The sequence below is a fragment of the Helobdella robusta genome (assembly GCF_000326865.2).
Source record: "Helobdella robusta unplaced genomic scaffold HELROscaffold_1, whole genome shotgun sequence".
Lineage (NCBI taxonomy): Eukaryota > Metazoa > Annelida > Clitellata > Rhynchobdellida > Glossiphoniidae > Helobdella > Helobdella robusta.
This window is the reverse complement of record NW_008703570.1, coordinates 13,546,400-13,563,707: the sequence shown is the minus strand read 5'-3', so window position 1 is coordinate 13,563,707 and position 17,308 is coordinate 13,546,400. Positions and strand designations below refer to the sequence as shown.

Here is a 17,308-nt window from a genome sequence, read left to right as displayed (position 1 = left end):
AGTTGAGCAACAAAAAAAAATAAAATAAAAATGTACATGTTAGCATATTTTGGCGCATACATATTCAAACATACATACATACTTATATAAAGAAATTTAAGCTTTATACATACACACAAGCGCACAGATATACACAGATCTACCTACATTTTCAAAGTTAAATTAATTCAATATAAACAAACAGCTATGTATCCACCAATAAACTCATCAGTAGGTATATATAAATCTCATTACCCTACCTAGTAAAACGCTTAATAAAGGAAAAAATGCAGTAAGAATAAGTAAATATATTATTTAACTAATTCAACCCATTCACACACACATTCAAACCAACAGATTCATATCTTATCATGTACAAACACACGCCTTCATGCTCACTCGCACCCATGCATACCTCGTCATGCACATTTACACAATAACTGAAACTCATACAGACAATATAAACAGAAAGGAAATGAAAGAAAAACTAAAACTAAAAAATATTACTATCTATCAAAGTTTACCAATTTTTTAAGTTGAGCAACAAAAAAAATAAAATAATTGATGACATTTTTCAAAAATTTTCATGTAAAACATGTACATTTTTATTTTGTTAGCCTATTCATTTTATTTACCAATATTTAGATCGTCGTTTATAAGAATAACAAATTTTATTGATTTTTTTATTTCAATCCAGATATATCAGCTTCAAATGGAATTACAAAGTCTTTGTTGAGGATCGTAATAGTAGGGCATCAGACATTTGCAGAACATTTTCAAACAGTTTACATTTTTATTCAAAACGCAAGAGAGCTTCATAGGATGGGCGAAGTGTTTTCGTACAATGTTAAATTATTTATATANTGATAAGGATGATGATAACGGTTGTTGGTCCAATCCATATGGCCCAGCAGAATAAATTCATCCTCACTTTTTGGTTATACTGGTTAAGGTTGTCGGAAGCGCTATTTCTAAAAATACTTGGTGTTTCGCGAACATGTGAAGCATTTTGTAAGCAGTTTTAAAATATGTTTTTGACAAATAACCAATATCAGCCGTGCTTCCCCACATTCTCATTTCTGCTTTTGTAAAATTTTGTAACCTTTCACGCGCAATTTTCAATTCAGGATATTTTTCACCAAGTTCTCTCCATTCGGACAAAATGGTGTGCAGACTACCGCCAAATCCACCCCAACGATACCAAATCATTGGGAGAGAACAATCAATTGAAGGAGGACTACATTGTTTCATAAATTTTAAATCTCCTACAAGTCCAATTCGGAAAAATTTATTTTTTTCGATATTTAATTTAGAAAGTTCTGTCTTAATATAAACATCATCTGCTATTAAAAATATCCCGTCTATATCATATCCCATTCTCATGGCCTTCAAAATACATTGATAATTAAGAGATCCAGCAGTTTGTCCGTGTTGTTGAAAATATGTTGCAAAACTTATTCTGTAATTAAATATTAGATTTTGTTTTAACATTTCAAACCCGCAGTAAAGAATGTATGGATAAATTGGTCTGTGTATTATCTCTAGCAATGGAATAACTTCAGGATGCGGATAATTGAAAACAATCAAGAGTAACACATTGGGTTGTTGAATCCATGGTTTAGATAGATTAATTAAGTTTTTTGGAATGATAGATGGAGAATCATTTTCAGAACATGTTTTTATGTAATAACTTTGACTGATGTTAACATTTGCAATGTGATACTCCACAGAATTCTTAATAACTTGCTGCCGGACCGGATGCAAAATCAAAGACGAGTTTACTAAGCACTCTTTAGTGGAGTTCATTTGCTTTGGTTTGAAATTAATTTTGTTTAGTACATTTATCCAGTTGAATAAATTTTTAACAGAAACATCAGAAAGAATTTTTTTGGAATTTTCCAAAAAACAATGTTCATCGATTATCAGATTTTGGCAAGGCGTGAATTCTTTTACTGCCTCATAGCATTCTGAAGAAACATTTAATGCAGAAAATTCACGGGTCAAATAACTTTCCCAATAAACAGAAGTGAAACAGCCAAGCTGCCAAACAGCCCATTGAACAAAACATTTATATATCAAATCACCATTTTCTAAGCCGTTTTTTAAAACTGGTTCAAACACTGGCAAAAACCAAAAGGAGCAAGTAGAAAAAAATGATTTTTTAATTTCAAAATAGATGAAATTATTTCTTGGAATAGCTATATCTGGCATTTTTCTATCACAGTTTTCGCTTCCTACTCTAGAACTTTCAAAATAGGCAGGTGTATAAATGGCAGGAAGAATTCCATCGTAACAATGCTGTGGAAATCTATGCGTGTCGTTGATGTCATCATATTCCTCAATAGAGTAACATCCGTAGTATATGGAGCTGTTGAATGGCTTTATTTTGTAATTGTTAACGTGAGTTGCATTGTACAACACTCCAGTTAGATGCTCGTCGTTGAACTTCAACAAGGATTTCCGGAATTGCGTGTGATTTAATATTTCATTGGAATTCAAAGTATACAACATGTGAGCTCCTTGCTATAACAACATTAAAAATAATATATGCCAACTTCAATTTTAAATTTGATTTAAATTTTAAAAACAACCGTGATGGCCAGGTAATAAAAAATAGCATCGGAATCGAATTCTGACAACAGCATCTCATTTTTTAACCAGTTTTCGCTTGATCTATGAATCACTTTTTCATTCTTAAATCTAAAAATGAATTTTGATAAAGCAAATTTTCTAGCATGTAATTTTTTAAAGTAATTTTCCAAGCTAAATACAATTTTTGAAATTATTTATGTAGAAAGTTATAATCATCTAAACGAATTATTTTAAAATAATGGCCTTATCTCAAAGGAGTAATCATTAGTAATACACAAAACAGTCCAGTTGGACATTGCCTGAGCATAAAAGTGGCATGTTTCTTGGTAACTAGATTTAATCAACAACCACTTGCTCAATGGCGAATATTTCTTCAGTGTTACGAGTTCGTCTACCTTTATCTTCACAAAATTTGATTTTTATGAAAAAATGAATATTTTATCGTTAGTTTTATCGGCTATTTCAAAAATTATCTAATAAATTTTCATGAAAAAATATATTTGCTCATAATCATTTTAAAAACATTGATACTTCAATTGTTAAATTAATTAAATTAGCGAACAATTATAATGTAAAAACCAAGAAATTGCTGTAAAATTACGGATAAAAAGTTTCACAAACTTTTGTAGAAATTCTGAATTTGAAATCGCGAGCGATGTATATGAGATAAATTGTTAATCCGATCCACATGCATATTTTGTCAATGTGTTTTAACAAGCCACGAATAACCACGTAGACCATTTTTGCATCAGGAGACAAATGAAAATGTAAGTTGATAAAAAAGATTGTGTGGGACACTGCCGGTGTTGTTTTTATTTTTTATTCTAAATATCTGTAATTATCAATACATTGAGTTTGAAGCAAATACTTATACTGTGTCGGATTCATTATTTATTTATTTATTTATTCAATTTATTCGTCAATTCAAATGAAACAAATGTAAGAAATGAAAATGATACGGAGAAGAAAAAAGAAAAAAGACCTTATGATAGACCACCGTTAAACAGAACAATAAAATTAAAAAAAAACAAATAGTCCTTAAATTTAAATAGAATTTTAAACTTATACAAGCGTGTAGGCTACAAATGTTGATACAAATATAATGAATATAATCAGCATAAAAACATTGAAAATTAGTTCAACATATTAACCAATGAAAATTAGTTATTACCAATGAGTGTACAGAAAGATATTAAATGACATCAATATACATACACACATACATGTACACACACACATACATATACATCTTTATACAGTTTGCTTTGCAAATAATAAAAACTGCAAGTTATTTGAATTGCAAAGCTGTATATAATTCCAACGTCAATAAAATTGATTATAACGACAAGAATTTGGTTAGAAATATTGAGAAATGTAATAAAAAAAACTAACCAACGCTAGAAACTTTGTAGATTTCATAAATTACTGCATATATAAATATATATATAATATATATATATACACACACACACACACACACACACACACACATACAATTATTTGTAAAGATCACCGCGTTTTCGGCATTATTCAACTTGTAGTTGAGTTTCTCAATTTTTCTAACGAGTATTATCATCTTGATGAAGTTTATTAAGGTTAAATAAAAAAACTTTTAATATTTGACAAAACATTATTAATAACGTTATTACTACAGAAAATCTCTTTTCGGCATCAACTGCCATCATCTGTGTAGTTATATAGTATTGTTCCGTCTTTTGTCAAATATTAAAAGTTTTTTATTTAACCTTAATAAACTTTATCAAGATGATAAAAGTCTCGCTAGAAAAATTGAAAAACTCAACTACAAGTTGAATAATGCCAAAAACGAAGTGATTTTTATAAATAATTGTATTTATGATAGTCTAAACCCAAATTATATATATATATATATATATATATATATATATATATATATATATACATATTATTCGGCAGGCTACTGAAGAGTCTCGTTAGAGACGAAACGTACGTCTGGCCTATGGCGGGTAATTGTTTACCAAAAATACCTCTTGCAACTGAATGGGTTCTTAAACCTTGTAATAACGTGATGTTGTTCTCACCTATTGGTCGCGACACCTCAATTTGAGTTTCTTGGTTACAATAATTGAGTTGTGTTATCTTAAACCTTATTCGGCAGGCTACTGAAGAGTCTCTATGGCGGGTAATAGTTTACCAATAATATATATATATATATATATATATTATATATATATATATATATATATATATATATTAGAACAAAGAACAAAAAAGGAAGCATACCTGTAGTAGTACCTTGACAACCATACAAACAGGGACTGATGTTATTGACGTATTGTAAAAAGTTAACCGCAAAAAGCACATTACATGTTCATACTCATTCATATACATTTATATTCTTCTGTTATTTTTTTATACATTCATTTGTATATTCATACATTCATTTGTTCATACTTCTTCTTCAGATAAAAGCATCATCTTAATTATTTAATCAAAAAATTTAATATTATTGATTGATACATGGTCCAAATCCAAAGATAAATTATTCCCTAAAGAGACTCCCATAAAAAATATGGATGACTTAGACACGTGCAGTCTTTAAAACTCATTTGAAAAAGTGTATACTTTTCTTAGGCTTTTAACATTACTTATTGATATAGTAAAAATTTCAAGGTTTTTGTTAGCAGTAGGTAACTTTTAACATTACTTATTGATATTGTAAAAATTTCAAGGTTTTTGTTAGCAGTAGTTGCTTATAGACCTAATAAATAAATAAATAAACTTTAATGAATGTTAAAGTTTATTTGACATGAACTCTAAATCAAATTTTATAAATTTGATTTAGAGTTAGTAATTTCCCTGCTTTATAACTCAAAGTAATGAGATCGCTTACTTAGCATAAGACAACGTAATCAGTAGTTATATAATTTTTTTACATGTGTGATATGGGACTCTACATTATTATCCTATAAAATCGTCCCATAATTTAAATATGGATATATTAAACTATTATATAATAACTTTTTTATTTTAAAGGTAAGTTTAAATCTAATTTTATAGATTGAGCCAATGATTCGCAAGGTTTTCCTTGAAATATATAGGATATGTTCTAACCATGAAAAGTTATGCGATATAAGGAAACCCATAAATTTATTTTAACATAAACTCTTCCAACGTTGTTATTGTTTAAATAATTCTCCATATGCATGTTATTAGTCAGAATTTGTGGACAAAAAACAAATAATTGGTTTTAATATAAATGATAGATAAATGATTTTTGCACATAACCAATATAATTGATTATGTGTAAATGTGCAATATAATGTTTTATGTACTAATTTAAGTTCTAAATTTAATTTTAATGCAACTTCATTGATGTCCTCACCGCAGCAAAGAATTGTTGTATCGTCACCTTAAAGAACCGTTTTAACAGACTTGCTAACATTAGACAAATCGTTATTGAAAATAAGGGATAGCCCAGCACTGATCCTTGAGGAAGGCCATACTCAGCAACAACTTTTGAGGATGGACACGACTTGAACCTCACATATTGGTAGCGATCTTTCAAATAATCAGCAAACTATTTGTGTATAAAACCACGAATTTCTAATTGAAACATTTTCTTAAGGAGCAAGTCATGGTCAGTCGAATCAAAAGCTTTTCTGAAATGCAAGAATAATTCAACAGTGACTAACTTTTTTCCATATTATTCAAAACATAATTGTTAATATCCACTTTGAAGGTCACATTATTTCATCTTTCTTATTTATTTTCAGGTTTTTATATTTTCCGGCAAGCTCTCTGGTTTCAAAATTGAAACGTTATTTCAAACTAGTTTCAAAAATTTCATTTTGGTTTCAATATTTTACGTGGTTTTGATGTTAAATGCAGTGTCTTTTTACGTCGTTTGATGTGGATGTTGAAGTCCTTATAGCAAAAAACATTTATTATGCTAATAAGCTAATAAAAACTAATTCGTAAAAAAATATTGTCGTAACCCTTGACCTCGTAACTACCAATACCGATGTTATAACTTCAGTGATCTCTATTTCCAACACCAGTGTTGTAGCTTCTAACGATCGTCAAGTGTTCGTTATTCATTAGGTTCAAGATTTCCGATAGATGAACACAACTGCTTCAAACGCCAACTAAGTTGAACGTTTATTTGAATACCAGCAGTAACAGAAACAATAAACTAATCCAAGTAACTACATAAATCACATTTAAGACTTTGCTTTCTCAGCTCGAAACCTCTTTGCAAACCCCGACTGCTGAACCTCAATACGTAGGATGTTTTTATAGCCAATTTTACAACTAAAAGATTACAAATATTGCAAAGATAACAACAATAGCCAAATAATAAATAACGCAGCGCACTTCGATCATTCCCGCGATTATAACAATAGGTATAAATGTTTAAGGCGTGAGTGCAAAATAAAGCAATGTGTGTGCGTGTGCGTGCGTGCGTGTGTGTGTGTGCGCGTAATTATATAAGCGTTGTTTGGACTACACAGTGATATAAAGTCCATCAATCAACGAGATAATGTTTCAATTCAAAACAACTGCCTAAGTACGCACATATAATATACCGTTTAAACTATTTTCTCAAGTGTTTTGGGGTTGTCATTTTATTTTAATATAATCTTTATTGTTGATGATGATAATAATAAATAATATATAATATTGTCAGTTGTAGTTACAAGCTTGGGAATAAGGTTTTTTCAAAAAATTCACGTTGCACGCATATATAGTAGCGTATTTGTTAAATTTCGCTCACACACACGCACGCACGCACACACCGTAATGTCTACATTAACTTGGATCGATGCAGACACCGTCAAAAAACTCTTAAATAGGGATGACCTGTTTAAGCTACTGGAAGCCGGTATGGGACAATACTCCCTCGGTATCGATAGCGGTATCGTTCAACCGGTTCGGTGTACCGTTGCGGTACAGGATGTAGAAGGGTTGGAAAAATTTTTCACAATTTTCTTATGATCAGTTGTTTAATCTAATATAATTCAGAATGTTTAAATATTATATATACACGTATGTATATACACAGGAATTTGTCCACATCATACCAATAACCACATACTAACTATGCAAATAGCCTCACACACACACACAACAACAACAACACGCACGCCAAATCAACAACAGCGCGCACACAAACACAACAACAAAACTATTAATAATTATAACAAAACGACGACCGACACAAATAACACTACACACACACACACACACGCACGCACACACACACACAAGCACACACACACAAGCACACACACACAGTTACTTAGGAACCATGCCTTGTTATAGTAGATCCCACGGAATCCTGACGACAAAGTTGGTTTCATTTTATCCCGGAAACGTCCGGGTACCAACGCATCTTGCATGGATCATGCATTTCAACCACTTGGACGGAACCCTATTGGCTGTTATTAATAATATAATATTAATCAATTAAAAATAATTATAATATTATTATTAATCAATTAATAATTATAATGATAACAATAATATTATTAATATTAATAATCGGCGTACCTATACATCGATCCATCCATTTACTTTTCCAAGCATTCATTCGTTCGTTCATTTATTTATTCACTCAACTCTCCACTCATTAATTAATTCATTACATAATTAATTAATTATTAATTCATTTGTTCGTTCGTTCTTTCATTCATTCACCGATTCATTCATTCATACGTGTGTTAGTTTGGTCATCCATACATTCATTCGTTTATTCACAATTAATTAATTAATTAATTCATTCATTCATTCATTCATTCATTCATTAATTCATTCACCCACCCTTTCCACATATCATCATCTCTCTCCCAACAAACCATCCAGTTGATGGACGGAGAGGTGATTACGAATGTTAGGACTGGTCTCGTGTCAGCCGTTGCCACTAAGGTTGCGTCATCATCATCTTCTTCCTCCTCCTCCTTCTTCTCCTCCTCCTCATCATTTTCACCATCATCATCATTATCATCATAATACTTTTTCATTCTTATCATCATCATCATCTCCATCTGTACAATCTTCATCTGTGGTTATAATCCTCATTTCATCATCCTCATCATCATCTTTACAATCACCACCACCACCATCATCATAATTATCAGTCATCATTATCATCACCACCACTACAATCATTTTCACCACAACCATCATCATCATCATCATCATTATCATCGCCACCATTACATACGTCATTACCACCCACCACCACCACCATCATAATTATTAGTCATCATTATCATCGTCATCATAACAATCATCATCACCATCATCAGTATTTGGCGGGAAAGGATTCAAAGATCCTGGCAATCTTGGGAGCAGGGACTCAGGCCAGGAGTCATTACGTCGCCATGTCCTCTCTATACCAGTTCAAACAAGTATGGAATAACAACAATAATAATAAAAACAGCAATAATAATAATATTAATAATCATATTAATAATAGTAATAATCATCATCCTCATCATCATCGTCGTCATCGTCGTCGTCGTCATTATTAACAGGTACGTATTTGGAATCGAACGAAACAAAATGGCGAAAAGTTTGCGGATGAGATAAGAAGTGGATCGCTGCTTGCAGTACAAGACGCTACTTCTACCACTACCACTACTACTACCACTATGACCACAAATAATAATAATTGGACTGTCACGTGTTGCGACACGGTAGAGGAAGCGGTGAAAGACGCTGACGTCATCTGCGTCGCCACCTTTGCCACTGAACCGATTCTCAAGAAAAAATGGGTCAAAAACGGAGCTCATATAAACGGTTTGACGGTATATCGGTATAAACAATTTGTCATTATAAACTTTCTGTCGGTATAACAATTTGTCGGTATGAACTGTTTGCTTGCGATATTGTTATCATCATTATTATTATTATTATCATCATCGTCATCATCATCATCATCATTATCATCGTTACCATCGCCAAACCTGACAGCCGTTGGTGCGGTAAGGCCGAATTGGCGGGAACTAGATGACGATCTGATGACGTCATCAGTGGTGTACACGGACACCAGAGATGGCTGTCTTCTCGAATCTGGTGATGTCATACTGTCCAAGGTGAAGCGTTTGCTGATTGGCTGGCTGGTTGATTGATTGATTGGTTGAGTTAGTGAGTGAGTGAACGAGTGAGTGGATTGAGTATGGGATGAATGAGTGACTAATTGATTGACTGACCGACCGACCAACCAACCGGTCGGCCAACTGACCAAAGTTGAAGAAACGATCTAACTCCGCCGTTCCATCAATGTGGAAGACGTAATGAATTAACTACTGGCATTTATTTACGAATAGAAGTGTTCCATAAAATTTTTCTTAAATTCTAAATCTAGTTTTTTTTTGCAAGCTTGCTAACTGATGCAATAACCGTTATTATAAATAATTAATGAAGGGTGATAGCGAGGGGGTCTAAAGAGTCCAGTGTAGAGCAGCAAAGTTGGCTCCATCTATAAGAAACCTAGCTTACGAAGATCGTCTTAAAAAATTAGCATTAACAACTTTGGTGGAAATAAGAAAAAGAGATTTGATTCAGTTGTTTAAAATCGTGCATAATTTAGACAAACTTGATTTAAATAATCGTTTCGGCATTGTCAAAACCAAAACGTGAGGTCACAGTTTGAAATATTTTAAAGAGTTAACAAGACATAGAGGCAGAGAGAATTACTTATTCAATAGAGTCGCAAATACATGGAACTCATTCGTTCATTTTGTGGTCCAGTCGTTAACTTATAAAAATAGTGATGAATGAATGAATGAACGAATGAATTAATTCAATTAATTAAATTTGTTGGACAGTGTAAGATATACGCAGAGATAGGCGAGGTGATCAACAAATCGAAGCAGTCCTACCAGGATGAAACCACTATCTTCAAATCTGTTGGTTAGCGTATAATATAATATATCTACGTGCATGTTTGTTGGAAAATTTTCGACAACAAGAACAAAATAAAGTTAAGGATTGATCTTTGTCGGGCCATAATGTCATGTGTGCGTATGTATGTGCATGAATATGTATATATTTATAAATATATATGTTTGTGTGTGTATTCCATATTAACTTCATAATTTTACAGGTATGGCTATTGAGGATGGCATATGTGCGAAGTATATCTACGAAAAGCACACGAGTACCAACTGCACTTAGTCCAATGCAGATGTATGTGTGCATGAGAACATTGCACTATTACTCCGTAGAGAGAATATTCAAATGCTGGTCGCACCGATTTAACTACAATCACATACATCAATCGATCAATCAATCAATCAATCATTCAATTAATTAATCACTCAACCGATGAATGATTAACATTCCACATTAACGACACAACCAGTCAACAAACCCTGTTCCTTTCTTAAATTTTCGCACATCTTATAGATTTATTAAAATAATAACTTTTTTCGTTTAAGAAATTTTAAAGTTTTATTCCTGAAAAAAATGGCGTAGCGTAGAAGAGAATGGAGAAAATGTCGTTATTCTCTGCCGATTACATACGCACAAACACAAGCAAACTCACAAATAGATGTAGGGCTACACGTACAGGCTCAAACAAATCAGCACATATTCACACGTACTTATAACATATGTAAACACATGCACATATATTTGTATTTATTTCGTTTTGTTTTTCAGTTTTTACTAAAAAATTTGGAACCAGAGGAAAAATCTATTTTGTAATTTTTATTTAACATTGACACAAAAATCACAAGAATAATAATGAAAAAGATATAAATTCACCAATCAGCCAGCCAGCCATTCATCCACCAATCCATTCATTCATTCAATCATTCATTCATTCACAAATTCACACTCATCCAAGCATCTATCTGCTGATGCCCAATATTTTCTTAACGTTCTCCCTGCTGTTGATGAGGCAGTAGGCCACGGCCAGGCCCAACCCGACACCCCCGCCACGCAGCGCCTTCTTCCAGCCACCTGGAATGTTAATGTTGACGTCGTTGCGATCATGCTGTGATGGTCGACGATGCAGTTGACGTGACGACACCAACGACATAAATCACGCGACGGCAACCACAGCCAACAACAGCAACAACAAAACCAACCAGACGACTTGTACAGCAATCCAGTAGCAGTAGCAGCTGTTAATGTGTTAATCTCATCGTCGGCTCCTCGCGATTTCGATAGTACCACACCGAACGCACTGTATATCAGAGCTGTTTGTATCAGTGAGTGGGGTTGATAAATAAATAATACTCTCAAACACACACACACAACACATACACACTCACAAACACACACACACAAAACACACACACAACCATACACATACGGATACAGACACACATATATAATATACAGATATAAAAACATATACAATATATCAATACTATGTGGGGTGAACTCAACATAACACAAACCCACACACACGCACGTGTATAATATATAAACAACAAACATACATTTAATACATAAACATACGACATAATGCAAACATACGCAAACATACAAACAAACATACAGAAATGCAAATGCACAAAAACATACAAATGCAAACATAAATTCATGTGACAGTGACAAAACCATATGCAACCAAGGTTGCATATGGTTTTGTCACTGCATATGGTTGCACATGCAATAAAAATTTATAAAAAATTAATCTCAGTTACTTGGCAAATAACAGCAAACAAATAAACAAACAAACAACAACAACCCAGCAAACAACAACATAACAACAGCACTAACAACACAATTAAAAGAACAACAAACCAACCTATAACACCAAGTGATTGGGCAGAAGATGCTCCTCTCTTCGTTATAAAGTTCAATAATCTGCCAATCAATCAATCAATCAATCAATCAATCAATCAATCAATCAATCAATCAATCAATCAATCAATCAATCAATCAATCAATCAATCAATCAATCAATCAATCAATCAATCAATCAATCAATCAATCAATCAATCAATCAATCAATCAATCAATCAATCAATCAATCAATCAATCAATCAATCAATCAATCAATCAATCAATCAATCAATCAATCAATCAATCAATCAATCAACCAATCACTTAGCTAATCAAATCATAATTAATTGTTGCTCATAAACAACAAAAACCCATTCCAAACCTCTAAAGCAACACCATCACTGCAACAAGCCACAACAACAAAGACATCAGAAACAACACATCAGCACAACAATAACAAACGACAACAACAACAAAACACAACAACAACATTACCAAGCCTAGCAACACAGTAACAGTAGCACAACACAACAACAAAGTCATCAACAACACTACCAAACTAGTAACACAATAACATCAATGTCCCCAACGACGACAACAACACTAACTGAGTCCGCCTAACTGGCCCCGTAATCTGAGCGACTTTCGTTTCCTTCAATCCCGTGTACAGGCCCATCGTTCCACCTACTGCAGCACCTTGAAATAATTTAATAATAAATATTATAATAAATAAATAATATCCTAATAAATTATATTATAATAAAATGATAATAACAATTGAACTGAACTCAACTTTAATTTAATTTAATCAGAAAGTAAAATGAAATATAAATTATTTATTAAGTATTAAATTATTTATTAAGTATTTATTATCATCAATGAAAAGTTTATAATATATAAATTGTTAAAAAATTAATTAATAATAACTATTTAATTATTAATTAATCAATTATTTAATTATTTAATAATTATTATTAATTAATTATTTAATAATATTTATTTTGGGGCAAACCCATCCCATCCAACACACCTACACACACAGAGCCACCGATCTGCGAGAAGGCCAACTCGAATCTACCCCTATGTTGGTTAGCCCCATCTGGCATGATAAACTGGGGTTCAGAGTCCTGAAAATTAAAATTAGGATTAGCAAGCGCATAAATTAATACTATTATTATATTTTATTAAAATTTATTTTTGTAATATAATTTTATATTTCATGATAAAACAAAGAGGTTTCCATAATTTATCACGTTTGTTATCATCACCCCCACCACCATCATCATCACTAGCAATAGCCAGAACCACCACCCCCACCATCATCATCATCACTAGCAATAGCCAGAAAATTAAGGTTAGGAGTATGGTGGAAATATTATTATAATTATATTTGATTAAAATTTATTTTTTTAATTCATTAATTTGCAATAATGAAACTAAAGACTTTTTTATAATTGATCATGATCATCATCATTATAACATAATTGTCATCATCACTGCCACCGTCATCATCATCATCGTAATCACTAACAATAGCCAGGTAGTTGGGGTCAATGTTGAGGTATGGTGACAAGGAACCCATGGACGGTGAAACTTTACATGGCCAAAAAATATCAAAATTATTAGAATATTTATTACATATTATTATTGTAGATAGACTTACTTACAATTACATCATTATTACATATTAGTTAATTATTTTTATATTTTTTAATTTAAATTAAATAATATTAATAATTATAACTTACTATTTATAATTTCAAAATTAATAAATTGTTGATTGTTTTATTTAACATTAATAAAAAATAAAATTGTTATTATTAATAACAACATACAAAAATTATAATAAAAAATAAAAAAACGAAAAGTCACCTCCAAAGTGATTTCGATCCATTTTAATTCTTAAGACTAAAATTTTTACAAGGTGCCGAAAGAAAATTATTGAAATTAGTAATTTAAAATAATTTATTTCACCTCCACTCTGTCCGGTTGTAAGCAGTGATTAGTGAAAAGCGTTTCAACTGTTTAACCTACAACCTCTTTATTATCGATTGTTTGTTTAAAAGGAGATTTTAGCTTAATTTATTTCTCAGGTTCTGAAATTTTACTATAGGAATTGAGCTATAGTACATAAAAGTGAAAAGTTGATTAAAAATATTCTTACGGGTTACTGGCAATTATTTTTTCATTGTTATTTTGTAAATATTTGTTATCTTACTGTTCATTTCATTTATCAGTTGAATTTTAGAAAAATAACAAACAAAAGTTCTTTGCACAAATCACAACTTGACGTCATCGAATATATGAAGTATATAATTAGAATAAATATAAAAACCAATTTAGTTAACTTGTTAAGCATTAATATAAAATTGACCCTACTTGTAATAGTGATTAGTATGATGATGATGATGATCTCAGTCCTAAGCAGGGTTTATTATTCACAATGTCATTATGCCCTTTCTAAGTTTTAATAAAATACATGGAATATTGTTGAATGCATTTTATATTTTTTGTATAGATAAGAATGTTGCAATGTACAATGATGTGAATTGCTTCCTTGTGTAACTGATGACATATAAATATAACTAACTTGAAAACATGGGAATGCTTTCTTCAGCATTACCTTCCTTTCTCCATCATAACCCTTATAATCTTTATTACAGAAATGGTCACTGCATATTCTTGCATTTTTTGATGGAAGCCATTTGAAATCATTTATTTCCTGTCTGATGCACTTAATCCAATTGTTTTGCATTTTTACATTTTGAGGAAATCAGAAATTTTATAAACTGTTACAGAAACTTGTGCATTTCTTAAGTATTGCTTTTAATAATAAAATGGTGATCCATGATAGCATTATAAATTATAATAGTCTATAAAATAAAATATATGTAATTGTAAAACAAAATAGTTCTATTCAATGAGTATAGGGATATTGTTACATTTATTTTAGTGTAAACTGTAAAGTTAATTTGAAAATAAACCTGTGAAAAGATGCATCAGAAATTTTATCATTTCTATTTATTATTAATGCAATTTTTAATGCAACAGGTAGGCATGTTTGTGTATAGCTACGAAAATAAAAATTTACTTAAAAACTAAATTATTGTATCTGACACGAAAATTAGTATAGAAACAAAAACGAAAGAATAAATGACAATATAAAAATTTAAACATTGATTGAAAGAGTTTATTCTAATTATATGGTATGGGCAATTCGTTGCGAAATCGTTGGAGGAAATGGTGTCAACAGTAGTTATTTTACTGCATGGTAGTCAATCAGCCGGTATAAAGGTTATATTCAATTCCTATCAAATAAATTTGACAAAATATACACAGGCAGAACTAAATAAAGAAATAGACATGTAGTTATAATACATTTATAATGTTGTATTTACACATTCAAATTGTACAATTGTGTTATGGCGTAGGCTCAAATTATTTTGAATTTTCTCAGAAAATTTTAAACGTTTTACTACACTATATATACTAGTTATTTTTATCAACAATTTAAAAATTTTATCAATAATTAAAAAAAATTTCAAATTGATTTCATTGTGATATCGATAATGATTTTTGTAACCTGACTTATTAAAAAGCATCAAAGAAAGTTAAAATAGGATGGAGAATTTGTTATATTGGGATATTCGTTTAAAAAGCGAGCAAAAGTTTAAAATAAAAGCACTTATAAATCTATGCATATTGGCTCAGCTTGGCTTGGCTTGGCTTGGAATCGGATGTTAAGCAAGGTGTGGTCTCAAACTATTTTGAATTCTTCCCGAAAAATTTGAGCTGCGTGCGTACATATATAGTAATGGCTACTATTGTTTTTTATAATGAATTTATAAAATATATAAATATAGCGAGCAAAATATTAACATAAAAGCGCTTTTAAATCTATGTATATTGGCTCAGCTTGGCTCGGCTCGGCTTGGAATCGGATGTTAAGCAAGGTGTGGTCTCAAACTATTTTGAATTCTCCCCGAAAATTTTGAACTGCGTGCGTACATATATAGTAATGGCTACTGTTGTTTTTTATAATGAATTTATAAAATATATAAATATAGCGAGCAAAATAATAACATAAAAAGCGCTTTTAAATCTACGCATATTGGCTCAGCTTGGCTTGGCTCGGCTTGGAATCGGATGTAAAGAAAGGTGTGGTCTCAAACTATTTTGAATTCTCCCCGAAAAATTTGAACTGCGTTCTTACATATATAGCACTGATTACTGTTGCTTTTATAATGAATTTTTATTATATATATAAAGTGACTGGAATCCATGTATACAAATAATTAAATTATATTATATTAGATTATGTTTATATGAAAAGCAATATAGCAGATTCAACCAGCCAGCAAGAAAGTTTCGAAGGCGTTCGTTCGATGACTCCAATTTAGTACGGTTAGCATTTTGGTTAAGACTGTATAATAGTGTAGTACATACCTTAAATAAGTTTTTTATTGATGTGAATGATTGAAATGATGAAAATGTATGGTTGAAACGAGTATAAATAGGAGCTGAAAAAACGTTGAAATCAGATCAGGCATTTCTGCCTCGCTCGAGTCGGAGTGCCTGATCTCATTTTTTTATATTTATATTTTTTTAATTTATTTATTTTTATTTTATTTTATATAGAGTTATATAGAGTTATATAGAGTTTGCGTGTCTGTGGTTTGTGTGTTTGTATGTTGTATTTTTTTATATTTTAGGTGGGTTCTTTAGCGGTTGCTCATACATACATACATTATGTTTGTTTGTGTGGTAGTATTTTATGTTCTGTTTTACTCCTTTTTCTCTTTCTTCATGAGTCTTAAGTTAAGTTAATGAAGCATAGGTAGGTGAGGTAAAAATTAATTTATTATATAGGTAGGCTAGGGCATAAGGTAATTTAGTTACATAGGTAGGTTAGGGACTCCTATTCTTTTACTCTACTTGGTGGTGTGATTTTTGTTTTGTGTTTTGTTTTTGTTTTGTTTCACATCATACATTCAGCAGGTACGCGGTGGTT

The 17,308-nt window shown here is 31.2% G+C and overlaps 3 protein-coding genes across 3 annotated transcripts; 1 reads left to right on the top strand and 2 right to left on the bottom strand.

Annotated features, from left to right (window-relative positions):
* Positions 1–906: 906 nt before the first annotated feature.
* HELRODRAFT_159876 (hypothetical protein) lies at positions 907–2,490 on the bottom strand (the record flags this gene model as incomplete). The annotated part of the gene is made up of 1 exon (XM_009011710.1): positions 907–2,490. The coding sequence occupies one exon, from the start codon at positions 2,488–2,490 to the stop codon at positions 907–909; it is 1,584 nt and encodes a 527-aa protein (XP_009009958.1).
* A 4,685-nt stretch (positions 2,491–7,175) lies between these two features.
* Positions 7,176–11,253, top strand: HELRODRAFT_93760 (hypothetical protein). Its single transcript, XM_009011709.1, has 8 exons — positions 7,176–7,517; positions 7,849–7,993; positions 8,416–8,478; positions 8,862–8,963; positions 9,090–9,354; positions 9,529–9,650; positions 10,386–10,470; positions 10,664–11,253. Exons 1-8 carry the CDS (start codon positions 7,354–7,356, stop codon positions 10,732–10,734), a joined length of 1,017 nt encoding a protein of 338 aa, XP_009009957.1. The 5' UTR covers positions 7,176–7,353; the 3' UTR covers positions 10,735–11,253.
* Positions 11,254–11,410: 157 nt separating this feature from the next.
* On the bottom strand, positions 11,411–13,879 carry HELRODRAFT_63427 (hypothetical protein; the record flags this gene model as incomplete). The annotated part of the gene is made up of 6 exons (XM_009011708.1): positions 11,411–11,523; positions 11,652–11,762; positions 12,320–12,378; positions 12,906–12,993; positions 13,328–13,424; positions 13,829–13,879. 6 exons carry the CDS (start codon positions 13,877–13,879, stop codon positions 11,411–11,413), a joined length of 519 nt encoding a protein of 172 aa, XP_009009956.1.
* Between the last annotated feature and the right edge of the window lie 3,429 nt (positions 13,880–17,308).